The sequence below is a fragment of the Acinonyx jubatus genome, chromosome E3, assembly GCF_027475565.1.
Source record: "Acinonyx jubatus isolate Ajub_Pintada_27869175 chromosome E3, VMU_Ajub_asm_v1.0, whole genome shotgun sequence".
In the NCBI taxonomy this organism is placed as follows: Eukaryota; Metazoa; Chordata; class Mammalia; order Carnivora; family Felidae; genus Acinonyx; species Acinonyx jubatus.
Genome location: NC_069398.1, coordinates 29,236,921 through 29,264,722, shown reverse-complemented (window position 1 = coordinate 29,264,722; position 27,802 = coordinate 29,236,921). Strand labels below are relative to the sequence as shown.

At 46.9% G+C, this 27,802-nt stretch overlaps 1 protein-coding gene across 1 annotated transcript in view; it reads left to right on the top strand.

The window, feature by feature from the left end:
- The window catches only part of ZKSCAN1 (zinc finger with KRAB and SCAN domains 1), a 94,720-nt gene extending 83,709 nt beyond the window's left edge, over nucleotides 1-11,011 (top strand). Inside the window, exons 12-17 of the mRNA XM_053213834.1 lie at nucleotides 420-852; nucleotides 2,295-2,421; nucleotides 4,812-4,896; nucleotides 6,147-6,238; nucleotides 6,532-6,658; nucleotides 8,280-11,011. Coding sequence (XP_053069809.1) covers nucleotides 420-852; nucleotides 2,295-2,421; nucleotides 4,812-4,896; nucleotides 6,147-6,238; nucleotides 6,532-6,658; nucleotides 8,280-9,349 — 1,934 coding nt within the window. The 3' untranslated portion in view covers nucleotides 9,350-11,011. The remainder of the gene's footprint in view (nucleotides 1-419; nucleotides 853-2,294; nucleotides 2,422-4,811; nucleotides 4,897-6,146; nucleotides 6,239-6,531; nucleotides 6,659-8,279) is intronic.
- Nucleotides 11,012-27,802: the final 16,791 nt, after the last annotated feature.

Here is a 27,802-nt window from a genome sequence, read left to right as displayed (position 1 = left end):
TGAGCAGGATATCACAAGGTCTCGTTTTTGTAAGGATTTGATTCCGGACACTTACAGGGATCCTCCAGTGAGGGCATAAAAGTGAGGGAAACGGGAAGCCTCCCCCTCATTCCTTCAAGCATTTCACACATTTGGTACCTGCAGGGGGGCTTCGCCGGTTTTGTTTTCTTCGGATGCATCCATCGGTAACTTCCCCGACTTTTCTCTCCCAACAACTTGGGCAGGTTTTGTCTTTACGGTAACTCTCTGACGGGCTGCAATGGCTTCTTCAGATTGTAGTAATTTAAAGGGGGCATTTTTACATGAAACAAACACAAAACTTGGTTTTTGAAGCATAAACTTGGTTTATTTGGGAATTTCAAATAAAGGTGATTTTTTTTTTCTATTGATGAATCCTTCGAAAGTCTTGCTTTTTGCAGCGGGTCGGCTCGGGACCCCGGTCGCTGGGGCAAGGTGCGCTCTCCCCTGCCTTCGGCAGCTCGTGGGGGACCCCGGCCGCCCCCGCCGCCTGCTCGGGGGTCAGCGGCACCCGAGCACGCGCTCAGAGGCCGAGGTACGCGGCTCTTCGCCTGGCCCAGCCAACAGGGGGCGCGGCGGCGGGCCGGAAAGCCAGGGCCGGTATGGGCGAGGGCGCCAAACCACCGAGAGGAGAACACCTCCCATGTTCCTAGAGAGAACAAGTGGGCGCGGCGGGGCCACGGGGGATAGCGTGGGCGGTGAAAAGCGCCGACCCGGAAGCGAAACAGAGAGAACTTCCGTTCTTTGTTCTGTCCCGGTGTGTGGGTCTGTGACAGGGTCCGACACGGCCTGGTCCGTGTCCGGCTCCCCAGATCTCCCGTCCTTGCCCCCAGGGTGAGTCCGGCCGCCCGCGGGGCTCGCGGTGAGACGGAGACTGTGGTCGCCGGGGAAGGGGGTGGTGTCCGCGCCGCTGCGGCCCGCGGGGCCCCCAGGCCCGCCCTGAGCAGGGCGCCGGGACGCGCCGCTCCGTCCCCCGCAGCCGGTCCTGGACTCCGCTTCCCCCGGGGCTTCCTTCCTCCAAACGGGGCCCTGCCAGGACGGGAGGAAAGGGGCTCCGGTTCTGGTTTTGTGACTTTGCCCAGTTCGAGCACTTAAAAGTTCCAGTATGGCTGTAAACGGGTCCCTCTCTTTAGAACAGCTGATGACAGCGCCCCTAACTTGGTAACTCTCCCAGACGCTTTTATTTGTTGTTGACGCGGTTGTTCGCGCCAGCGGCAGGGGAAGTCTATGTTTACTTAGACGGGTCTGAGGATCTGAGGAGTTCAACGAAGTATTCGCACTTAGAACTTGGTCTGGAATGGGGCGAAGGAGCGGAGAGTGTGCAAACTGAGATCCCGGGAATAATCCTACGGGCGTTCAATAAATCGAGTCTCTTACGGGGAATGGTACAGCTGTGTCTGGCTCCCATTTTCAGTTGTGTTAGATCCCTGATTTGATCGGCTTTTGAAATGGGATTGAACGCAGAAGGATGTTTACGTTCTGAATGGCATTTGTAGACTCCAGGGGAGGATAAGCAGGATGATGAACCTGAAATCTATGGAATAATGAGAGGAGCTAAAGGTATTTATCCCCAAGAAGAGAAGTTTGTAGAGAGTGGGCATCAGTGTGGTTTACAAGTGTTTGATCAACAGTTGCCTGGAAAGAAAAGATTCTGTTCTTGAAGCTCCATAGGGTACTAGGCCTCTGTGAGGTGAAGGTCCAAGGGGATAGATTTTCAGCTCTAGCCGAAGACCTCTGATGGCTGAGCTGTGCAGCCATGAAACAGACTCCCTGCTGAATTTGAGAGTTTCTTGCACGTTAGCTGTCAGAATATTGGGAACTTGAGAAGGTCTTTTCTTTCTTTTCTTTATTTCCTTTCTTTCGTGGGGTTTGAACTCACAACCCTGAGATCAAGAGTTGCATGCTTTACTGACTGAGCCAGCCAGGCAGCCATTTCTTACACTGGGTGGAAGGTTGACCTGGAGAAATTTCAGTTGCCTTTCACCTCTCTAGGGGTGCAACCCAAGTACCAGTTGTAGTCTTAATTGTATTGATTAGTATATGTTCTCTCTCTGTCTTTTTTTTTCCTTTGAGTAGAAATGAAGTTTATGAATATTTAAAAAAAATTTTTTTTCGTTCATCACACAGCAGCATTGGCATCAACTAAAGTTAGAATTCCCAGGAACTTGAACAGAGGCTTCCAAATTCCCGGTAATTGCCACTCTAGCAACTAACTCCAAAGAAGGAAGGAAAGATTCCAGCAGGTAAAGCTTTTCATGATTCGTTCTCACTGCCAGGTCATCTTTCTCGGTCCCCAGGAGCAGCTTCGGGGAGAGGTGTTGGCAGCAGAGCAAGGAAGGGCCCGGCCTGGACCTGACGCTGTGGGGGCACAATGGAGATTTTTCTTCCCATGAGAAACACTGTGTACTGATCCAGACACTAGGGACTTGTTCTCAACAATATGCCTTTGAGTTCCAGCTTTGGTTAACCCAGCTGTGAGGAGGGAGACTTACTTTTTTTCCTCTGGAGTCAGAGCCTCTGATTTTCCTTTAAAGAGAGTTTGGACTAAGAGCTGATTTGTTGCAGGGGTCTGCTTATAAACAGTCCTGGAAATTGTAAAGTTGGTTGATAGGAACAAAAGATGGCTGGCTCTGAGACAGAGTTGAAGGGACCCAGCGAGGAGAGCTCTGGTGGCAGTAGGGTGTGTCACCTTGATTGCCCTTGGGCCTGGCCCGTGCCTCATTCAGTGCCTTTCTCTGTGTAAAGACTTTGGTGGTGGGCATTCTGTACCTCCTTGGTGCCCAAAGACAAGAGTTCTGTGAGCTCTGAGTGACTCTCTGGGCCCCGCCCCTTTTTATGCCTTCTGTGAATGCAGCGGTCTATAATGAGGAAGCAGATACCGCTTACGTTCCTGTGTTTTTACTCCTTTCAGTAGTGCCTTGCAGCGTAGTACACTCAACAGTTGTTTGTTATATGAACAAATATGTAAAGAGGGAGGTAGATGAAATCCAGGTGTTTTTTTTTTCTATTCTCTTGCCTAAGTGCAAGGAAGCTCTGGTAGCTGCTGCACCTTTCCTGGGTCTGTTGGTTCTTGTCACAGCATTCAAGAGGGCAGTAGAAACTTCCACTTGAGATCCAAACCTCGGTCTAGATGCTGATGTTTCATTTTATTCACTCGAGCCACAAAGAACAGATCTCTTTTGCTGGTCATAGCAACTGAGCAGTGGGACATCAGCAGGGAGTAATAAGTAAGCTTATGTTTCTTAATAAAGTATTGGTTCCTGCGTCAGGGATTTAGATTCTTCTCCAAGGAGATACATTAGGAGAAAGGGGAGATAGAAAGAAGGCTGGCTGCTGCCTTCTCGGTGATGGGGACCAGGCCTCCAGATCTGGTGTATACATACACCTGCTCCCTGTGATGACACTGCACGAGGACCACAGAAGGAGCTCCTGTCCCTCAGTGGCATCCTGCCTTTGGCTGAGACTGGAAGCAGACAACCATCTTAGGAGAGGAAGGATTTATCTTATTTGATTAATCTGAGCTGTTTGCCCTACTTCTGGGCATCAGGTGTTATTTCCCCAGGGTTTTTTAAATGGGAGCCAGAAAACTCATGAAAAGTTTTTCCAATCTCTGCTATTTAGGTGCTGTTTCGTGGCCCCTTATCCTCAAAATTTGGTACAATAGCCAGAAGCCTAATAAAGTAAAATTTTTTTTTCCTAGTCCTACTGTCTGTGAGGGTTTTTTTTTAAAAATCTGCAAAGGGGTGCTTGGGTGGCTCAGTCAGTTAAGCATCTGATTTCTGCTCAGGTCATGATCTCACGGCTCCTAAGTTCGAGCCCTGCATCAGGTTCCGTGCTAACAGCTCAGAACCTGCTTTGGATTCTGTGTCTCTCTCTCTCTGCCCCTCCCCTGCTTGTGCGCTCTCTCTCTCTCTCTCTCTCTCTCTCTCTCCCCCCCTCTCTCCCTCTCCCTCCCCCTCTCCCCCCTCCCTCTCCCTCTCCCCCTCCCCCTCTCTCCTCCTCCCTCCCTCTCTCTCTCCCTCTCCCTCCCCCTCCCTCTCCCTCCCTCTCTCTTGATCTCTCTCTCCCCCTCTCCCCTCCTCCCTCTCTCTCTCCCCCTCTCCCTCTCTTCCTCCCTCCCTCTCTCTCCCCCCTCCCCCTCCCTCTCCCTCCCTCTCCCTCGCTCTCTTCCCCTCTCCCCTCCTCCCTCCCTTCCTCCCACCCTCCCTCCCTCTCCCCCTTTCCCCTCCTCCCTCCCTCCCTCCCTCTCTCTTGATAGATAGATAGATAGAAAGAAAGAAAGAAAAAGAATCTGTAAATGTTTAGCTTTATGCACTATCCTAAACATCCTTAAAAGTTGATACAATACATACACGTTTTGTAAATATATGTGTGCACACTTTTTCATTTTCTTCTGTTTTTTATTTCAGTCGTTGCTTAGTGTTTCATTCTGTCAGTGTCATTATTTGACACCAGTATTCCACATCTTTTGTCGTTACAAATATCACTCAGTACATTGTGGGAGCCAGAGGTGGGATGTTGTCTAGGAATGGGGCCCTTTCTGTGGTGCCCGTGCAGGTTCATCACAGGGAGCAGGTGTATATATTTACCAGGATCTGGAAGGCTGGTCCCAGTTTCTGTGTTTTTCTCTTGCTAGTCTTGGGGACTACCTGAAATACTAGCTCCCAGGAGGTTTTTTTTTTTGTTGTTCATCTGTTTTTTTTTTTTTTAACCATTGCGCCTTGAACTTTGCTTCTGCAGTGCTTCCGCATTCTCATTCAAAACCTTCTTCCTGCTGAGTCTGCAGATAGTAGACCAGAGACCCAGAGCTTCTGGCCCTACCGATGGAAACTCAGGCTGATTGCGTATCTCAGGAACCTCAGCCCCTGCTTGAGAGTGGTAAGCAACAGGGATTCTTTTATTCTTGCATTCAGACATTCCCCAGTCACGCTGAATCTCTTATTCACCAGGCGCTGGGCCAGCTACTGGAATCCACATGTGGCGGAGACACAGTCCTTCCCTTTCGGTAGCTGATAGTCAGTAGCTAATAGTCTGGAGGGAAAGCTGACTAAAGACGATAATGATGTACAGCTTATCAGGTTTTATAGCTCAGGCATTTTTGAAGTGCTGTTGGTACCTCATGAGGAATTAAGAAAACTGTTATAATCACAGACTTCTAGGTGCTTGGTAGCTGCCAACTTCGTAGTCCTCGTTTGTGTACTTTAGGAGCTTGCACTTGAGGGGCTCTTGGCTTTGTAGGTCACAAGCAAAAGGATAAAATGAGTAGAAGCCATTAAAGTATTTGTATTTTGCTTCCATCAGCTGTGCCACTGACTTAGAGCCAATTACAGTCCTAAAGGGTATGCTTATCAGGAAGAAGCACGTAAGGAACTCTGTAGGTTATTGTACACAATCCAGTGTCTCTAGGGGTTTAGAGTCTCTAAGGGGCAAATATGTTAACTTAAGGATTAAAGAAGAGGCACCTGGCTAGCTCGGTCAGTTAAGCATCCGACTCTTGATCTCAGCTCAGGTCTTGATTTCAGGGTCGTGAGTTCAAGCTCCGTATTGGGCTCTGCACTGAGCGTGAAGCCTACTTACAAAAAAAAAAAAAAAAATAGAATTACAGAAGAAGATACGTGATCAAGCACAGAAACAGGAAACATGTAGTATTTAGATTTGATCTTGGGGATGAAGAGAAAGAATAATGGGCATCATCTGTTCAGTCAGGCTAGTGGTTTCCTCTGGTCTAAGAGACCTTCATGCATGAGTTTGAGTTGAGAAATGCGGAGAGGGGAGGAAGGGACGTGAGCAGGAATGTTTACGTTTCTATCCAAGCTTGGGAGAAAGGACAAGAAGGTGCTGATCACTAATGGAGGACTGGGCCTGCTTCCCTGAGAAGCAGCGACTGGACAGAAAGGAAGGGACCTGGGGCAGATGGAGAGCAGCATCAACAGGGCTTTGGACATCCCTCCTCTGGAGGAGGGACGCACACTGAATGTGTAAGCACCTTTCACAGCCACTGGGGAATGAAACTTAGATGTGTAAGAGGGAGTGGGCCCTAGATTGTTCCAGGACCCCATGAGTTTACTGTGGGTTCGGAGGCCAAAGAGCAGATGACTTCACTCACGGACCCTTTTATTGTCTTTCAGCTCTTCCTTCCTCAAAAGTTCCTGCGTATTCTGACAAGGACAGCCTGGGGGATGAGATGTTGGCAGCTGCACTGCTAAAGGCCAAGTCCCAGGTGAGCTGTGGTTTCCTTTATCCTTCTTTTTTTTCCTTCCCATTTTGTGGAAACGTTTGTGCAGTGACATCCATTTGGTGCCCTAAACCGTGATTTGCTGTATCAGGGACATGGTCCTTTCCTGCTGAATAACGGAGTCCTCTCTTCCTGCACCATAACCTCCTCCCCCCCCACCTCGTAGATACGCATCATTCGGCCTCATCCCGTTACTTACTTACTTACTTATTTATTTATTTGGTGCTGCCAGTCCCATCCCTCACCCTGAAATTGCATGCAAGACCGTGTTGTTTCAGGAGCTGGTGACATTTGAGGATGTAGCTGTGTACTTCATCCGAAAGGAGTGGAAGCGTTTGGAGCCTGCTCAGAGGGACCTCTATAGGGATGTGATGCTGGAGAATTATGGAAATGTGTTCTCGCTGGGTAAGGAGTTTGCTTTCTCAGTAAAAGTCCCGTGGCATTTTTCTGTTTCCTTGTTTGGTAGTAATAGTCGAATCACAAAATGATCAGCTAAGGATTGACTTAATCTTAGAAAGTTCTAACAACAATCATGATAGTAACTCCTGTTTGTGTAGTAAGTTGGAGTTTGTAAAGAGGTTTTGTATACATTCTCTCTACCTCTCAGTAACACAGTGATGGAGGCCGCTGGTAGTCTCCTCATGTTACAGGCGAGGAAAGAGAAGTCAGAGGTCTTCAGTGCTTTACGTGTGCTTTATGTGTAGCTGGCAAGTAGCAGGACTTGAACCTAGTCTTTCGGCTCTAAATCTGGTGCTTTTCTCCCTGTGATTCTTAATGTATATTTGAGAGCCTTTTCCAAAAGATTAGCCTGTTGGGATCCCTAAACATGGAGGCCCTGCTCTGTGCCCAAGGGCACATCTGGAACTCTCCTTCTCTTCTCTGTTGTACTACCTTGGGGGGGATCTGTTGCTTTGTTCAGGGCCAAGTGCAGCTCTGGTAGAGATCTCTGCTTGTTTCGGGGAGCAGCTGGCTTCTTTAACCTTTAGTCTGTGGACTGAATTCCTTGTCTGTCATTCGCTTCCAGTGAGAACATTCTCTGGGCGGTGCCAGGGGGTCTCCCTGACTCCCGCTGGAGACCCCTGTACATTTCCTTTCAGGCCCCTGCAAGCCTTGGGTCTGGAATTGAGCCCTGGGACTGCTTGACATGACCTTATCCCATGTTTTCCCCCACGGCGGGATTTCCATTTCTGGATTTTGACACAATCTTTGGGCTGCATTGAGAGGAAGAGTCGAGAGTCCTGGGTTTGAAGGGAGCTGAGAACAAGGAGGTCCTGAGAGGTGCCTTTTCAGATGAGGGAGAAACAGCTGTTTCTGTCGCTGACGTTCATTGTGCTGTCTTTACTTTTTAAAACATTGACAGAGTAAAAATGCTGACTATCTAAATCCTTCTCATTCATCCTCTGTCCCTGCAACTCCCTTTGAAAACCCCAAAGTAGTGAAAACTGAGAAGTCAAATGAGTCAAATCCTTACATCCTAGCACAGCCTCCTAGGCCTAGGGCCCAGAGATGGACTGAACTCTATCTTGCCTGTTTCCATGGGTTTGGCATGTGTGGCCTCCCCCTTGTCGCTTCTTCCTGCTCTGCTGCTGTTTCCCATCAGCCTTCTGTGCTTGCTTGCTTGTATTTGTTCTCCCCTATCTTCTGAAAGCCACCATCTCCCCACTTGTATTTGCAGTCTCTGACCTCTGTGGGGACTTTGTCACTTCATTGAACAGCATGTCCTTTCTCTTCTGTTTTTGGTTCCCTGCCTCTGCCTGGTCTGTCTCCCTCTCTTCCCATCTCCAGCCTTCTCCTTACTTCTAACTCTTTTTGCTTTGATTTTGCTTCCTGCCTTTCTCCTTCACTGTTTCCTCAAGGCAATTATCTTAGCATGCCTCGGCTGCCCCCAGCCTGGGCAGGTCTGCACGCAGGTAAGAGGCATGTGCTTTTAGCCCTATGAACATTCTTCTCGTAATTATCCTGCCCTCTGGTTTTGATTCTTTCTTCCACAAGGGACAAGTGATGTTTGTATTTTGTATTGTGCCAGATGGTGAGACCAGAACTGAGCACGATCAAGAAATTTCTGAAGATACAGGATCACGTGGGGTGCTGTTGGGAAGATTCCAAAAGGATATTTCTCAGGGTCTTAAGTTTGAAGAAGCCTATGAACAAAAAGTCAGTCTAAAGAGGCAAATGGGGAACTCCTCTGGAGAAAGATTGAATAGGAAGATAGAAGATTTTGGTCAAGTGACAGTTGAGGAAAAGCTAAGCCCTGCAGGAGAGAGAAGTGAGAAATACAATGATTTTGGGAACAGCTTCACTGTGAGTCCTAACCTCATTTCGCATCAGAGACTTCCTATGGGAGACAGACCCCATAAGTGTGATGAATGTAGCAAGAGCTTTAATAGAACTTCAGACCTTATTCAACATCAGAGAATCCACACGGGGGAGAAACCCTACGAATGTAGTGAGTGTGGGAAGGCCTTCAGCCAGAGCTCACACCTTATTCAGCATCAGAGAATCCACACCGGAGAGAAACCTTACGAATGTAATGATTGTGGGAAGACCTTTAGTTGTAGCTCTGCCCTCATTCTGCATCGGAGGATCCATACCGGGGAGAAGCCCTATGAATGTAACGAATGTGGGAAAACCTTTAGCTGGAGCTCTACCCTCACTCATCATCAGAGAATCCACACTGGAGAGAAACCGTATGCTTGCAATGAATGCGGGAAGGCTTTTAGTAGGAGCTCCACCCTCATCCATCACCAGAGAATCCACACTGGAGAGAAGCCCTATGAATGTAACGAGTGTGGGAAGGCCTTCAGCCAGAGCTCACACCTCTATCAGCACCAGAGAATCCACACTGGAGAGAAGCCCTATGAATGTATGGAATGTGGAGGAAAGTTTACCTATAGTTCAGGCCTTATTCAGCATCAAAGAATCCACACAGGGGAGAATCCCTATGAATGTAGTGAGTGTGGGAAAGCCTTTAGGTATAGCTCAGCCCTTGTTCGCCATCAGAGAATTCACACTGGAGAGAAGCCTTTGAATGTGATGGGAATGAGCAAAAATTCTCTCAGAGTTACTGCTGAATTAAATATCCGAGAGTCTACATGAAAGACAGCCACACACCTGTTTTCCTCACTTCCTCTGAGTCTAAAGAGCTCCTGCCTTACTATATGAGTATGAATAACTTAGAATGTATCCCTTCCGACTCAACCCTTTCACTTTAGAGAATGGGGCAAATTGGGCAAATCCTCCTGGCACAGTGATGAAGCTACCTAGTCTGTTTCCCCAAGAATGACACCAGGTGGCGAGCGGCAGGTTAAGTGCTGCGAATGAGAGGGAGGCTCTGGGACTTATCACCTTCCATTCTGGAAGGGAGTTTGCACTAGACCATTTCTTTCACACCAGAGGAGCCTTTCTTTCCAAGGTGGGGAATGGAAGCACAGTAGGAATAAAATTCCAAGGATTCCTGTAGTCGGAGTCAGTATAGTCAGCACAGAAGGCAGTGGAAAGAATGTTCTGAGTCCTATTTGATAAGAAGGGGAAATGGAGGCTGTATTTCAAAGCCACTGTTCCTAATCCAGCTTTAAGTTTTGATAAGGAATGTGCTATTTTTTTGTTGTCTCATGACTTCATTAATTATGGAAAAACTTGGTGCTGAGGGATGTGTTATTTTATTGGGGGGGGAACCCCAAGAGGTTTTCTGTGGTAACTATTTTGCAGGGCTCTTGGAGCAGCAAGCCCAGGTTTCCAAGAGCAGCAAGGCAGGCAGTTTTGTTGGAGAACTCCTTGTACTTCCCCCCTGTGATAGATATGGCTGTGAAATCCATCTGAATACCAGTAAGTCTAACGGAGAGGAGCAGAAGCGTTTGGCATTGGCCTGGTTTCCCTCCTGCTCTCTCCCTGTTCCTCTCCCCACTCTTGTGTTAGAAAGCGATTTAATCCAAACCCCCAGTTACTAGGAATGCTTTTATGGAGCTCACTCAGCCAGCTTGCCCTGCCCTCTGTCCCCTGTGACCTATGACACCTGGCCCCAGCAGCCGGATCCCTCCTGACCCCACTTCTGACTTCAGCAGCCAAGTATGAATGCAAAGAAAAAGCAAAGCCCAGAGAAGGGAGTCTCTGGCCTGACTGGGCCGCGTTGCTGGGTTAGGATGGAGCTCCCGAGTTTCCCAGCTGAAGGGATGATCTTTGGTTCTGTCTTCCCAATCCTGCTCATCCTGTAGCATAAATGAAGTGCACTATTAAACAGAATAGTTTCTTAGAAGGAGAGATTGAGTGTGTTTTTGTGCAGGAGCACAAATTTATTTCAGTTAAAATAGGAAACAGTGACTATAACTGGAATCTTTAAAGATGAATCTTTAAAATTTTTTACAGACAACTATTTTTCTTTCAGTCACAAACACATGACCTCTTTCTCTCAAGACTCCAGGTACTGCCACAGACTCCCATTTACACAGCTGCTCCCATCTCATACCCACACGTCGGATTTTGTGTGCCGTGTGCTCTTAAGACCAGCAACCAAAACTGGAAAGGTGTTACCGGGTGTGGGGCCCCTGACAAGTGTGTACATTGTTGGGTAGCAATGGGCATATGTAGACTTCTTGTTTGGGCGCTTGGTGGGAGGGTGTTCCAGTCACGAGAAGGAAGGTTGAAATGAAAGTCTTATGCAAAAGATGAGGAAGTGTCTGGAACTGGCCTCTAAAAAACTTGGGAGCATATATTGTGATCACCTAATATATTTTTAATTTCTTAAAGCTATAATGAAACTCATTCTTTTGGCTCTTCTTTGACAGTCACCACGTACTTGCAGGTTGATTTTGTTCCTCAAAGTGTAACCATGAACTATCCATATTAGAATCATTAGGCTGCTTATTAGTAGTGTAGGTTTCCGAGCCCCCCAAGTCAGACCTATAAAATAATTTCTGAGGATGGAGCCTAAACATATACACTGAAGAGGATGAACCAGTAATGGAAAAGAGAAAATTTCTGGGAAGAGATAAAGTTGAGCAAGATCTTGTAAAACATTGTACGTTTTAGAGAAGAACTTCCAGGCTGGACGGTTTGGGGTGGGCCGAGCATGTTCACTTACGTGGAGATTCCTGTTGCGGAGCTCTGGAAAAGACCCTTGAACAGGCAGAGCTGCTAGCTGATGAATAGTCCCTGCACATGATCGACCACTGCTCTGCCCCACGCAAAGACCTCATGACTCCCTCCTTCAGGGCATCTCAGACCTGGGACTGATCTGGACCACTGCATGAAATTGGGTTTATTTTTTAAATATCTTTTTAAAAATTATTATTTTTTTAATGTTTGAGAGCAGGAGCAGGGAAAGTGGGAGACAATTTGAAGCATGCCCCATGCTGTTAGCACAAAGCCCAGTGGGGCCTGAACCCACAAACCGTGAAATCATGACCTGAATCAAAGTCAGATGCTCAACTGACTGAGCCACTCAGGTGTCCATATTTTTTAAGTATCTTTTTTTTTTTTTTTAATGTTCATTTTTGAGAGAGAGAGACAGAACGTGAGCAGGGAAGGGGCATGGAGAGAGGGAGACAGTCTGAAGCCGGCTCCAGGCTCTGAGCTGTCAGCACAGAGCCTGATGTGGGGCTGGAACTCACGAACTGTGAGACCATAACCTGAGCTGAAGTTGGATGCTTAAAACCAACTGAGCCACCCAGACGCCCCTTTTTAAATATCTTTGAAGTTGCCATAACATTTTATTCATCTGATTCTCCTGATTATCCCGATTTCCCATAATGATTCCTCTTTTCTCACTCCCTGAGTACTCAAAGGAATGTTTGGTCATCATGCCATTTTGTCTCTTCTACACCATTACCCTTGGAACCCACTTACTCCTGTGGTCTCAACTATTCCCTCTATGTGAATAAGTTTTAAGTTTGCACCTGTGATTCTAGTCCCTCCCAAGTTCCAGTCTTGGGTCTCCAGCAGACTGCAGGGCATTTATATTTGGACCTCTAAAAGTTTCACGTTACAAGTTTCAAACCAGATACATCTTTCCCATAAACTGCCCCCTCTTTAGATTTCTGTAAACTCAGGGTTAGATCAGAGGTTTCTTTGGTTCTTCTCATCTTCCTACATCTGAATTGTATCAAGTCCTGGGCAGGTTCAGTAAGCATGGACTGGGGAAGGCTTCAGAATTGAGGTCGTGGGAGAGGTGGGATTTCCAAGTGATGGTAGTAATAGTAGCTGGCATATGGCATATACTCCGCCTGGCCCTTTTCCAGTGGTTTTCAGATGATTAAGCCAGGTCATCGTCACAGCCTGTGTGTGAAGCAGATGTTCATAGTAACCCCATTGTACAGATGAGGAAACCAGTGAACTTGCTGGGTGAGGTAGGACAAGGAGACCCAAGAATGGAAGACCCTGGGTTGCTCTACTTAGTGAGAAGCTGGACCACGTGTCCTGGACAGCTGTGTGGTGAGTGGGGAGGCGTGTGAAGAGGAAGCCTCCCTCACCCAAGTGATGGCCTTGTCTTGTCCCTTACAGTTCTACATCTCTTTCATAGTCGTCTTTGTTTCCATTGCTGCTAAGCTCAGGGTTCAGGTCCTTATTACTCCTCCCCTGGAGTATATGGTCTCCTAAAGGGATTATTATCTTTATTTGCTCTCAGTTTCCCTAAAACACTACACCTATCTTGTCACTCCTTTATCAAAAAGTTTCAGTATCTTCTCCCGTCTTAGAGAATAAAATGCGAAATCCTTAGCCGCGTAGCCCAGGCTTTCCTTGAGCTGGTCTCTGCATGTCTTCTCTTCACACATCTAAAAACCAGATTTGTGAAAAAGTGCTGGTCAGTAGGGCAATAAAAATATTTTTTATTATTCAGTACTCTTGCAGTAGGGGAACAGAGTCCTCTCCATAGAACTGGGCTAATGTCTGAATACTGCTGGTCAGGTGGGAATTCATAACCAACCAAAGGATGGTGGGGAAGGAGGGTAGTCAGTGAATAGAAAATTCCTAAGAGAAAAAAATATACATAAGGGGGAGCAAGAGGGGTTTTGGATAAACTGACCCCTAACTGGATTCTTGCTGATGATGGGTCCGGGTGAGTAGGTCCCCCACCCTGGGGTGATGGTGGAGGATGAGGGACTCATCCTGACTTCACAGGGTTCTTGCTAGAACTAGATTTTACAAGGAAATGCGCAGATGGGCCCAGGAGAAGGTTCAGGACCCTGAGTTTGCTTTGGTGAAGCAAAGAATTTTTGTCACATCAAATAGTGGTAATGTAACAGGGCCCCCTCCACACCTTACATTTTTGCCCATGGGTTTGCTCACACAGTGTTCCCCCTGTTCTGCTTTGGCTTCTCACAATCAATAAAAATCAGTCCAAGAGGGCCTTAGAAACCATCTTCAGGGGGGCCTGGGTGGCTTAGTTAAGCGGCCGACTGTTGATTCCGGCTCTGGTCATGATCTCGTGGTTGGTGGGATGGAGACCCACACAGGGCTCTGCACTGACAGTACGGAGCTTGGGACTCTCCCTTTCCCTCTGCCTTTTCCCTGCTCACTCTGTCTGCCTCTCAAAATAAATAAACTTTAAAAAGAAGAAACCATTTTCAACCTCCTGCCTTAGTGCCTGACTGACGACCATCCATTCTCCACTGTCTTCAGGATGAGGACTCACTGTAATACCCAGCAAAAGCAGGCAAGTTCTCCTGTTGAGCATTCTACTTGCTGGAAGTTAATTTGAGCTGAATTCTGCCTCCTTGTACGTTTCTGCCTTCCATGGTTAGCTTCTGGTTTTGCCTCTCATCTGTGAAATGAGAGGGATGGGCAAGATTTCCAAGGACATTATCTGCCATAGCAAAAGCATTTTCATTCCTAATGCCTCTCACCCATCCCAAGTCATATCTGTTCTTGAGATCCAACTCAAATAGTTCCGAGAAAGGATATTACGTGGTAAGTTTCCAAGTAAGGGAAAACCCTGGTTTTACCTGAACATGCCGGCTGACAGAAGTATGAATCACAAAGCAGTGGTGGAGAAGAAAAATGTTTTGTACTTCAGAAAAAGAAAAATAGAGCCCAGTCAGCTGCATTGTTTTAAATATGCCAGTAATGAAGAACTGAAGATTTTCAAATGAATAAAAAATTATACGGACTAGGGGCAGTGTTAGAGCCAGCTCAGTAGTTAGAGCATGTGACTCTTGATCTCAGGTCATAGGTTCGACTCCACCTTGGGTGTAGCGCTTACTTAAGAAAACTACATGGATGATTTTTTTACATACAAAGATAAAGCTGGTCACCAGAGTGGTTTCTCTCCACAAGCAAATTTTTCTTTGTGTATTTTCTACTTTGGTTGTTGCCATCATCCACTTCCCAGTCAGCTAAGCCAGAAACCTGGGAATTGTTCTGGATGCAGTGTTTCTCTGCAATTCCTCACCCCTACAGTTGTCAGGCAATATCTAGCCCATCCTGTGTTGCTCACCCTTGACTCCTGTGTTGGCCTGGGCTGTCCTTAACTCGTTCTGGGACTCTGGCCCTAGCATTACAGAAGTGTCTTTGCTTCCAAAGCCTTGCTCTCCGATCCATTCTTGGCACCTCTACATGAGCTCTCTAAAATGCTAAGTGTGTATATGACGCCCCCTCTGAACCTTTCAGCGGCCCCTTCTCATTCCTTAGGTCCACGTCCAAACTCTATTGAGGGGCAGGACTTTTCATTTCCTAGCCCTGCCTACTTCCCCACCCTACCTCGTAGCACACCCTCTTACTCTCCCAACCCCCACATACTGTACACTAGAGCCATGCAAAACCACAGTTACAGGAGCACACGTGCTGTTTCATGCCTCCGTGCCTTTGCACATGCTGTTCCTTCCTCCTGAACGCCCTCCCCTCCTTGTCCACCTAACAAACTCTTGTTCATCTTTGAAAGCCTCCCCGTAAGCTTACCTTTTCTGTGGAGCTTTTCCAGAAATTATGCTTGTCCCCTTCTGCCCCCACCGAGTTCATTTCCTCTGAGCTGCCTCTGCATCATCTCGCGCTCACTTTCCTTATTGCACTTATTCCTCGTCTCTTATTATTTGTTCATATATCTGACTCCCTCACTGTGGTGAGTTTTTCCCTACCTTTTCACACTTTACCACAAATAAGCATTGCTTTCTTAATCAGAAAAAAATAAGTATGAAGAAAAAGAAAGTAGTAAGAAGGAACATCACTGAGCGCTTACGCTGCGTCAGGCATATTGTTCTAAACGCTTTCTATGTTGCCTAATCTAACCCTCATCACAATTCCATGAGGTAGGTACTATTATTGCCCCCATTTCTGTCCCCTTTCTTCAGGAAAGGAGGAAGGGAGGGGAGCCCCTCAGGCACAGCGAGGTACAAAGGCGTCGAGCCCACGGCCGGGGCTTCATCTCCTTATCACTCCCCCCAGACCGCCGGAGGGAACCCCCAGCCCTCTTGCAAGGCCCCTCTCCTCCCACCAGTCCCTGGAGCTCTTCAGCAGCAGTTCTGTCATTACTGAAGGGGACACGATGGTGAAAGAAGCGTGGTTCCCACACTGAACGGGACTCGGGTCGCCTGGGAGACAGGAAGCCTGCATGGATAAAACAAAACAGAGTCAGACACCAGGAGAGGTACAGTGACCGTGTACCTCATCTTTACTGACCTCTGACCTCCATGCCCGTGTGTGTGGTCTTCACAGCAATCATAGACGCTGCTAGGCTATTACTACCCCTATTTTGCAGATGACAAAACCAAGGTCCAGAGCGGTTAAGTAATTTGCCCGATGCTACAGAGCTAATAAGTAGTGGAGCAGGGATTTGGACCCCAGCAGTCTGGCTCCAGAGCTTGGGCTCTTAATTACACTGCTGTACTATCTCTACAAATGAAATGGAGGCATTCAAAGAACGATGGCTTGTGTTCTGCTTGGGGAGATGCGAGGCACAGAGCCGTCACAAAAGGCTTCGTCAGGGAAATGGCATTAAAGCTAAATTAGGAACGTGGATAGGTGAAACAGAGAACCATTTCTCTTTCCCTCAAGACTCCATCAAATTCCTCTAGAGTTCCTCTGCGTGGTGCAAGACTTAACACTGTGGGCAGGTAGGAATCGTTAGGACAGAACTATTTAGCCAGAAACAGGAAATACCACCGTCACCCCTCCCTGCACTCCTGTCTGCTTCATCACAGGGCAGACGCCGGGATGAAAAGTACCAGTGAAAAGAAAGTTTAGGTTGTCTCTTCTGTGGGAAGAAGCTGATGTACCATCAGAATCCAAACAGATAAATAGTAACAAATGACCCAAGCCGAACCAAACCGAACCAAAACAAAACACTTTTCAAGCTAGTTACATCACCTGTCTTGAAAGTATAATTTAAAAAAGTTTCTTAAATTTATTTTTGAGGTGGGGGGAGGGGCAGAGAGAGAGGGAGACCCAGAATTCAAAGCAGGCTCCAGGCTCTGAGGTGTCAGCACAGAGCCTGACGCAGGGCTTGAAACTCACCAACTGTGAGATCACGACCTGAGCCGAAGTTGGACTGTTAACCGACTAAGCTACTCCCACGTGCCCCTGAAAATATAATTTCTTAATAATACTTATGTGCTCTAATTACACCACAGAGAGACCTTACCACGGCAGCTGCACGTGATTCTTCATGTCTCACGCCTGTTCAGGAACTGTCCTGGTGTCCCGTCATGGATTTCCATCACCTACTCCATGACCTGGCATTCAAAGCCAGTGACCTTCCCATCCTTCCATTCTTCCCAGGACCCACACAGCATCTTCTCTCTCAAGTGTGCCACTTACTCTCCAGCATCCTGCCTTTGCTGGTGCTGTTCCCTCTGTTTGCAATGTCCTTCCTTCCTTCCCTGACTGCTAAAATCCTAGTATGTTAATATGGAGCGAAAGCATTCTCAGTGGGAGGAACAGCTATTGCACTGGCTCCTTGGAGAGGAATGTTCTTGTCCCATTCCAGGAACAGCAAGGGCATTGCAATCTAGGAAGGGTTGCATTCTAAAAGCCAGATCATCAGATGTGAAGGGTTTTTTTTTCGTACAGAATCCTTAATCCCTAGTCCAGTTGAAATTCTGATAGAAAATTTCACTACCCTTAATTATAGTTACAAGGATAACTGTTGGTGTGGATCTTTTCACGTCAAGCCACATCTGACCCCCATGTGCAGCCTCTACTAAGAAGCGGCTCGTGTAGACACCCAGGGTGTTCCTTAGCGTGAGTCCTCGCCTGCTCCACCAACTCTGGCCTTTTGGCAAAGGCTTTGCATGCCTTATGTTCCCGAGGTAACTGCTTGCTTGCTTGGGTTTCTTTGTGTGTGTGTTTTTAAAATAACAACTGTATTATCATTCATACACCATACAGTTCACCCATGTGAAATACACAATTCAGTGACTTTTAGTATTCAGAGCTGTGCAGCATTACCATAATCCATTTGAGAACATTTTCATCATCCCAAAAAGAGACCCCATACCCTTTGGCAGTCACCCCCATACCCCTCAGTCCCTCAGTCCCTGGCAACTTCCAGTCTGTGTCTCTCTGGATTTGCCTCTTTTGGACACATCACGTAAATGGAACTGTCATCACACAATGTATGGCCTTTTGTGTCTGGCTTCTTTCACTGAGCATGGCGATGTCAGGTTTCATTCACGTATGTTGCAGCGCGAATCTGTACTTCATCCTTTTTAATAGCTGAGCAGCCTTCCACTGTACGCATGGACCACAGTGTGTTTATTCTTTCCTCCACTGGTGGCCATTTGGGTTGTTTCCACTTTGGGGCTATTAGGAATAACATTGCTGTGAACATCGTGTGCACATTTTTGTGTGGACATATGTTTTTGTTTCTCTTGGGTATATACTTAGGATGGGAATTTCTGGGTCAAATGCTTTATTTAATCTTTTGAGGGAATGCCAGACTGTCTTCCCAAGTGGTTGCCCCACTTTGCATTCTCACCAGCTGTGTATAGGCTTCTGATTTCTCTATCCTCAACACACTTGTTACTATCCTTTTTATTATGGCTGTTCTACTGGGTGTGAAGCGGCCTCACTGTGGTTGTGATTTGCATTTCTCTGACAGCCAGTGATGGCAAGCATCTTTCCATGTCCTTGTGGTCCATGTTTAGATCTTTTTTGGAGAAATGTTTGTTCAGACCCTTTGTCCATCTTTTAATTTGTTGTCTTTTTATTATTGAGTTGTATGATATATTCTAGATGTAAAACTGATCATCTATGCCTGATTTATAAAAATTTTCTACCATTATGTAGGCTCTCCTTTCACTTTATTTTTAATGTTTATTTATTTTTAAGAGCAAGAGAGAGAGAGCACAAGTGGGTGAGGGGAAGAGAAAGAGAGGGAGACACAGAATCCAAAGTAGGCTCCAGGCTCCAGGCTCCAAGCTGTCAGCACAGAGCCTGATGCAGAGCTGGATGTGGGGCCTGAACCCACCAACCGTGAGATCATGACCTAAGCTGAAGTTGGATGCTCACCCACTGAGCCACCCAGGCTCCCCTCTCCTTTCACTTTCTTGATGGTGGCCTTTGAAGCACAAACGTTTTTAATTTTGGTGATGTCTCATTTATCCATCTTTCTTTTGGTTCCTTACGCTTTTGGTGTCTGTAGTAGTCAGGGCTCTCCAGAAAGACAGAAATAATAGGATATATAGAGAGAGACAGAAGAGGATATTTATGATGGAGATTGGCTCATGTGATCATGGAGGCCCAGCTGTGCCATGATATTCTCCCCTAGAAGCTGGAGAACCAGGAAAGCTGGTGGCATAATTCAGTCTCAAAGGGCTGAGAACCCTGGTTGGCCTCCGGTGTAATCCCCAGAGTCTGAAGGCCTAAGAAGCAAAGACAGCCCCAATGTTGGAGGGCAGAGGATGGATGAGAAGGAGGGAGGAAGGGCGTGAGGGAGCGAGAATTTACCCATTCTCTGCATATTTTGCAGTCTCAAAAATAAAACGTTAAACAAATTTTAAAAATTTTTTTTAATGTTTTATTTATTTTTGACAGAGACAGAGCATGAGTGGGGAGGCGGGGGTTGGGGGGGAGAGGGAGACACAGAATCCAAAGCAGGCTCCAGGCTCTGAGCTGTCAGCACAGAGCCCGACGCGGGGCTCGAACTCACAGACTGTGAGATCATGACCTGAGCCGAAGTTGGACGCTCAACCAACTGAGCCACCCAGGCGCCCCTAAAAAAATTTTTTTTAAGTTAAACACACACATACAATATGACCCACAGTCCCAATCCTAGGGATCTACCATAGAGAAATGAGTTATATTCACACAAAAATTTGTACACTGATGTTATAACAGCCTTATTCATCAACTCCAAAACTGGACCCAAGTCAAATGTGGGAATAAAGAATGGATCACTGAGTTTTTACCAAGTCGCAGTACATCGCACAGTGGAATACTGTAAAATGGAATATAGTCAGTTGGAATGAGCTATGGACACTCACCAACGGCTTGGATGAATCTAAAAAACATTATGCTGAGTGAAAGAAGTCAATCTCAAAAAGTTGCATGCTGCATTACCCCATTTATATGACATTCTTGAAAAGACAAAACTGTAATGATAGAGAACAGGTCAGTGGTTGCCAGGGGTTAGGAGTGTAGGGAGGTTGTGTCCTTAAGGGCTAGCAAGAGGGAGTCTTTTTTTTTTTTTTAAGTTGATTTCATTATTTATTTTGAGACAAAGAGTGTGAGTGGGGAGGGGCAGAGAGAGAGGAAGAGAAAGAGAATCCCAAGCAGGATCCCCACTGTCAGTGCAGAGCTGAGGCAGGGCTCCAACCCACAAACTATGAGATCATGACCTGAGCCAGTCAGATGCTAAAACTGACTGAGCCACCCAGGCACCCCAGGGAGTCTTTGATGGGACCTTTCCATAGGGGTTCCACGAATCTATATATGGGCTAAAATTCACAGAACTGCAAAAGAGGAGAAAAACTCACTTTGCCCTCTCATTTTAAACCATTAGAAAATTAAAAATAACTACCTCACGGATTGTGGAGTAAACAAAATAATCTATGTCCAGTGCGGGGAAACGGGCACTTGATGTGCACCTGATGTTCGCTGGCAGGTTGATTCGGTGAGACAGGAAGCACGTTGTATGTGAAAGGCCCGGCAGGCAGTCTGGACACCACAAGAGAATCCACAGGAAAGATGGTTTGGGAAGCCCTGGGAGGGGCTGATCGCAAGGGCAAGCGCCTGTCCCTGAGAGGGCCATCTGAGCCCTGCGCAGAGATGGTCAGTCTGGGAGGGCCCACAGCCCCCACAGCCCCCAGTGGGTTCTACAGTCAGATGTTCCCTCCCCACACCCTCACCTACCCCAGGCCCTGTCTGCCCTAGGACCCCTTCCCCCCCACTCCGCCCCCGCCACTTTCGACTCCGAGGTGCTGGGTGCTGCCCACTGTGGTGTGAAGCGGGGCTGGGCGGAGGACACCCCACCCTCGACACTGCCCAGGAAGGGTTATGCAATTGAGGGCGGGGCCTGCACTGCTCAGGTTTCTTACACACCCCATCCCCACCCCCCACCAGAGGGTGATCTCCATGCAAAACCAAGTTTGGGAACCCTGACTTAAATCCTCTTTCAGCCACTAGGCAATCCACAAGGTGGGTGCTCTGATGGAAGTGGGAAAGAAACAGTGTGCCCTTTCCTGGTCTGTAAATCCACTCCTTTCCCTGACACTTGCACGTAAGAACATGCACCCCCTTTACAGACATTTCCAGACCCCCTGAATCCCAGTGGCCAGCAACTGGGAGCTCCCTCTCTAAACCGTCACCTCATGGCCAGACAAGCTGGTCTAAATGCTGGCACTGGGCCAGGTGAGGGGTCATAGCCCCAGAGAAGAGAGGCCAGCCTAGGCTGAGAAGAGCAGTGTCCGGAACAGCAGGACTTCTGGGACCTCTAACCACCGAATTCACCAAAGCAGAAAGAATGGCTCTGCTGGCCAACTTGGAGGCCCCTCGGAGGAGATGAGCCTGCAGGGTGGAGAGAGGGGAATCTTCCATTGTGGAGAAGCCCAGGGGTGCACTGCTCCCTGTTTGGAGAAGTCCTCCAGACCAGCTGTGTAGGGAGAAGGAGGGCAGGTGGCCTGGGAGGGGGTTCCCCCAGGAGAATGGAGGTTTACAAGCAAGGTGATTCTGGGAGAAACATGAGGGTGCTCAGCTGTAACTGAGTCCCACAATGCGATGGGCCTGACAATAGGCCACTGGGGTCTGAGTCTGTGTGGATAGAATGTGGGAGGTGAGAGCCCTTTTCTTTACCTGAGGGATGTGTGGGGAGAACACACTTGCTTTGGCCACCATGCAGAGGACATGGAGGCTGGGAGACAGCAGAGGCGTGCAGGTGCTTGTGGAAAGTTGGGAAGGGCTCTGCCAGGGAGAGGAGATGGAGGCTGGACAGGGTCTGGGGCCAGGAGGGGAAGCTGCCAAGAGAGAGGTTTGGTCCAGTGTATGGAGGTAAAGGCATGAGCAGAGAGGAGGGTGCCGGTCATGGGGGCAGGAATGTTTGGAGAGGGGCTGGGTGTTACAGCAGAGGGTCAAGCATCACATGAAAGGTCGCACATGCGTTATTCAATTAATGTTTATTAAGCAGCTTCCCAGGCACTGTGGCAAGCCTGCGGGTGCAGGAGGGAACAAGGCAGTCCCTGGAGCCTCTGTTCAAGTGGCAACAGAAATAATAGGAAGCAAAGGGAGGGCAGGGGGTTAAGCAGCAGAAAGTAAGGTCAGAGAGGCAAGGAGATGGGATGCTTTCTTGTGTCAGCCTGCCCAGACTTTCAATCAAACAGTAATGTAGGTGTAGCCATGATGTGATCTGTCCATGTAATTGGTGTGATCATCCATAATAATCTGGGTGGGATGGATTCAGTTGAAAGGCCCAGAGCAGAGCTCCTTTCCCAGAAGAAAATTCGCCTGTGGGCAGCAGTTTCAGCTTGAGCTGGAGTTCAGCCTGCTGTTCCGATGGCCTGCCCTGTGGATTTCAGACCTGCCTAGCCAGCCCCCACAATCAGCTAAGCCACTCCATTGCAGGAAAGCTCTCAGTCTGTCTGTATCTTTCCTCTGACTGATGGAGGGGGCGTGTCATGTATAGCAATGGTAGCTGTGATTGGGGGTTTGACCTGATTCCTGAGCCATCTGGAACCACAGGAGGGCTTCAGCAGAGTGACCACGGTCTGACTCCCATTGACAAGGGCTCACTCTGGGCCAAGGAGTCCTGTTGGAGAGCAGCAAAGAAAAGTCAGATTAGGAATGAAATTGATGTGTCCTAACGATGGGGTGTTACCTTGTTAATTAGCTGTAATTGGAAAGGCAATGGGGACTCACTGTATTTATTTAGTTATTTATTTTGAATCCGTGACTAGCATAATGAACTCAAAATGTGGTCAAGTCCTGGTGGAACTGAGACAAACTTTTTCTTTAAGTAAGCTCAACACCCAACCTGGGGCTCAAACCCACAACCTTGAGATCAAGAGTTGTATGCTCTACTGACTAAGCCAGCCAGGTGCCCTGGAACTGAGACAGACTTTAATCCCATCAGATCTTTGAGGTCATGGGCATTACCTATCAAGCCATTTTGTACTTGTTTTGAATTCAGTCTGTTTTCAGTATGTGATCTTGCCACAAACCTAAACAGATGTTGTGATGGTCTGCTTAACTGCCCCTGAGACTTGCTCATTCGGTCTGTATCTGTATGGAGCCAACACAGTGGGTTCTACAGTCAGATGTTCTTAGCTTTGTCCCTTGACTTGCTGTGAGTGACCCTTTGGCAAATGACGCACCTTCTCTAAGCCTCAGTGTTCACTTCTGTGAACAGTAGGTACTTGATAAGTAACTGGCTTAAATGCCAGCATGCTGGTGAAGCATTTGCCTAGAGGCTGCTTGGAGTATGTGCTCAGAACCCATTACTAATCATTCATATCAGGAGGAATATCTGCCAGGAGCAATTCATGGCTTAGGGAGACGTCAGACAGTCCTGCAGTGTCTCTTTCCAGACAGAACGGATATACCTCAAACAATTTTTAAAAAGCATTTACAAACTCAGATTGATCTCATCTGTTGTGAGACGAATTTTGAGTTTGTTTCTTTTTAAGTAATTTTATTTTTATTTTTTAATGTTTATTTTTGAGAGGTAGACGAGCGCAAAGAGATAGAGGGGCAGAAAGAGAAGGAGACACAGAATCTGAAGCAGGCTCCAGGCTCTGAGCTGTCAGCACAGAGCCCGATGTGGGACTCAAACTCAGGAACCGTGAGATCATGACCTGAGCCGAAGTCAGACGCTTAACAACTGAGCCACCTAGGTGCCCCAGGAATTTTGAGTTTTGATATACTTTTGAGCTACCATAAAATATCTACTGTCTCTAACATACTCTAAATTTCCTCAAAAGGTAGACTCCACAGTTGTAGAATATGAGTCAAAAGTCTGGTAGCCTTTTTTTTTTTTTTTTTTTAAGTAGTCTCCATGTCCAGTGTAGGGCTTGAACTCACGATCCTGAGATCAAAAGTTGCATACTCTACTGACTGAGCCAGCCAGGCACCCCATTAGTCTTTTTTTTTTTTTTTTTTTGTAAAAAGTGGGATATATTGCATACACCAAGCACACTAAACTTCTTTGGCAATTTTTTTCTTTTTTGTTAAATTTTTAAAATATTTATTTATTTTTGAGGGAGACAGAGAGTGAGAACAGGGGAAGGACAGAGAGAGGGAGACACAGAATCCAAAGCAGGGTCCAGGCTCTGAGCTGTCAGCACAGAGCCCAATGTGGGGCTCAAACTCTCGAACTGTGAGATCGTGACCTGAGCTGAGGTCAGACACTTAACCGACTGAGCCACCCAGGTGCCCCACTTTTTTTGGCAATTTAAAAAAATTGTGGTAGGGGCGCGTGGGTGGCTCAGTCGGTTAAGCGTCCGACTTAGGCTCAGGTCACGATCTCACGTTTCATGGGTTCGAGCCCCGCGTTGGGCTCTGTGCGGACAGCTCAGAACCTGGAGCCTGTTTCAGATTCTGTGTCTCCCTCTCTCTGACCCTCCCCCGTTCATGCTTTGTCTCTCTCTGTCTCAAAAATAAATAAACATTAAAAAAAATTTTTTTTTTAAATTGTGGTAAAATATATTTAACATAGGGGCACCTGGGTGGTTCAGTTGGTTAAGCCTCTGACTCTTTCTGACTCTTGATTTCAGCTCAGGTCATGATCTCATAGTTTGTGGGTTCAAGCCCCTCATTAGGCCCTGCACTGACAGTGTGGAGCCTGCTTGGGATTCTCTTTCTCTCTCTCTCTGCCCCTCCCCTGACTGTGCTAGCTCCCTCTGTCAAAAGTAAATAAATAAACCTAAATATATATATATATATATATATATATATATATATATATATATATATATATATAATTAAATGCCATTAAGTACATTCATGATGTTAGAGTCTTTTCAATACGGCAAATTCACAAGGTTTTCCTGAAGTATGAGTTTGGGCATTTCATGACAATTGCAGGGCCCCCCACTAGTGTGGAGGTCCTACATGATCATAACCTCGTACAACAGATTTACTGTATGTGAGATGAAATCCTAACTCTGCTTGTGAAGACCACCTCAGGCATTCCCTTTAGGTGAGCTCTCAGGTGCTTGGTAAGGTCCCTCTTAAGACAGAAGTTTCTCTGGCACTGACTCCCTGTGTAAAGGGCTTCTCTCTCGTGTGGATACTGATGATAAGACTCAAGCTCTGGCTGAAAGCTGTCTCACATGTATGGCATATGTGAGGTTTCTCTGCAGCATGGTCCCCCTGGTCTGCTGAGACCCCCCCTGTCAAGGCATAATGCTTTGTCACACCTGGCACAATTATAAGGTCCGTCTCCTGTGTGGACACACTGATGGGTGGGAAGATTGGACTTTTGACAGAAGCTTGTCTCACTGCTTTTCTAAGGCTTCTCTGCAGTGTGAGCACCCTGATGTTTGGTGGGATCCCTACTCAAACAGAAGGTTTTCTCACACCAATCAGACACATAGGGCCTCTCTCTGCTGTGAATGGTTTGGTGTGTGATAAGGTTTGAACTCCACAACCACTGCATTTATAAGGTTTCTCTCCAGTGTGGATTCTGTGTTGTATGAGAAGGTTTGATTGCTGACAGTAAGTTTCCCCACAACGAAGGCACGTATGAGCTTTCTGCCCAGCGTGCGCCCCCTGTGTGTGATCAGACTTGGTTTTCTGATAGGTTTCCCCACAGTTGTTGCATTGATGAGGTTTCTCTCCAGTGTGGAATATCTGACTTGATAAAGCCATGAGCAATTCCTAAAGGCTCTTCCACACTCGCATTTATTTCTCTCTAGAACGAATTTTCTGATGGCCAATGAGGCGCGTTCTGCCTCAAGGGTTTTCTACGGTCACTGCACTTAAACGGCTTCTCCCCATGATGGATTTTCCAATGCTGAGTAAGGGTGGAGCGCCCAGTGAGCGCTTTCCCACATTCATCACACGCTGAAGGGCTGCTCTCTCCAGCATGTTTTCTCAGATGCTAGAAGGTGGGGCTTCTGACCTAGGTTTTCCTACAATCACTACATAATAGGATTTCTTTAGTTGGGGGATTTTCTGATGCTTACTGGTGGTTGAACAACCCAATACATTTCTTTAAAAAATTTTTTTTAAATGTTTATTTGAGAGAGAGACAGAGCATGAGCAGGGGAGAGGCAAAGAGAGAGGGAAACACAGAATCTGAAGTGGGCTCCAAGTGGTCAGCAACATGGAGCCCAACACAGGGCTTGAATTCACGAACCGTGAGATCATGACCTGAGCTGAAGTTGGATGCTTAACTGACTGTGCCATCCAGGCATCCCCCGCCCAATACATTTCTTACAATATTTTAATATTATTTAATATTTAATATTTAGTATTAAATTTTTTTTTAAATTTAAGTAGGCTCTGTGCCCAACCTGAGGGTTGAACTCACAACTTCGTGATCGAGAGCTGCATGCTGTACCGACTGAGTCAACCAGATGCCCCAGAAGATCTTTCTTCTTATGGGATGTTGACATCTCTATCAGCTTTCTTATGATCGAAGGCTTTTTCTCCAATGGGGGGTTTTCTGGGGATAACTGTTGTTCTGCTAGAACATGACCTGGGGGAAGGAGATACTTTTCTTTCTTTCGTGGAATTTTGCTGCTATTTCTAAATAGCTCATAGATTTAGAATATTCATCAAATCTTCCATTTATATCTGCTGCTTTACGACCACCCCCTCCTGGAGTACTCAGGTTATTTTTGGTTGTCAATTTTTGGTCTAAGATGATAAATAGAAAAAAAGGAAAATGACATTAATCTCTGTGGTAAAGAAAAGAAACATTCTATTAAAAGTCTGGAGTGATTTACATCACTCTGAGATAAATGCGCAGGCAGCCTAGGCATTAGAGGCAGACAGAGCCTCAGTGAGAATTCTAGCTGCACCACTGAATTGGTTGGAGTGCTGAGTCTATTTCCTCATGTGTAAAATAGCAATATAAACTACCTCCTAAGTCACAGATTCTTCTGAGTATAGAATGTATGTAAAAGCCTTAAGCACTGTACATGACATACTAAGTTACCATGTTTATTCAGTAAACAGTAGCTACTGTAATCAAAAAGCACAATGCTAGGGGCACCTGGGTGGCTCATTCAGTTAAGTGTCTTACTCTTAGTTTTGGCTCAGGTCATGATCTTACAGTTCATGAGATCGAGCCCCACATCAGGTTCAGAGCTGACAGCTCAGAGGCTGCTTGGGATTCTCTCTCTCTCTCTCTCTCTCTCTCTCTCTCTCTGCCTCTTCCCCCGCGTGCTCTCTCGCTCTCGCTCTCAAAATAAATAGATAAAAACCAAAAAAACGAAAGCACATGCTAAATATATTCCCCTGACATTGGTCGGTGTGGGTCTCTAGCAGCGCCAAGAGGAGGCAGAGGAGAGCGTCGAATGCCCCTGCGTCAGAAACTCATCAATTTCACGTCTGTGTTCTGAATGCTTCAATCCTCTGCTAACTGCATCTCCCTTCTGAAGATACTTCACTTCCAGTCACTGTCTGCCTTACCCCTGCTGCCACATTCCTGCCCCAGCAACCAGCCTGGAACCCATGTTTTGTCACTACCTGTGGTCTCTGGGTGACAGAGGGATGCTGTCAACACATCGGAAGCAGTAACACATTTGGATTAGTGGAGACGGGCCCAATTTGATAGATGAAGGAAAAGACTTGCAGAATGAACTTCGTCTCCTACTTCCAATGAAATGTGATCGTGCCATTGGGGCGCCTGGGTGGCTCAGTTGGTTGAGAGTCTGACTCTTGATCTTAGCTCAGGTCTTGATCTCAAGGTCGTGAGTTCAGGACCCATGTTGGGCTCCATGCTGGGCATGAGGCCTACTTTGAATAAATGAATGAATGAATGAATGAATGATCTTGCCATTATTCAAGACCTACTACTGTAGTAGGTTGCATAATGGCCACCCAAAGGCTTTGTCAAGTCCTAATCCCTGGAACTTGTAAATGTTATTTTATTTGGAAAAAGGGTCTAATTAAGTTAAGGAATTTGAGATGAGATCAGCCTTTTATTTCTAACTATGGGGAAACAGAACCCAAAGCTCTTCTGCT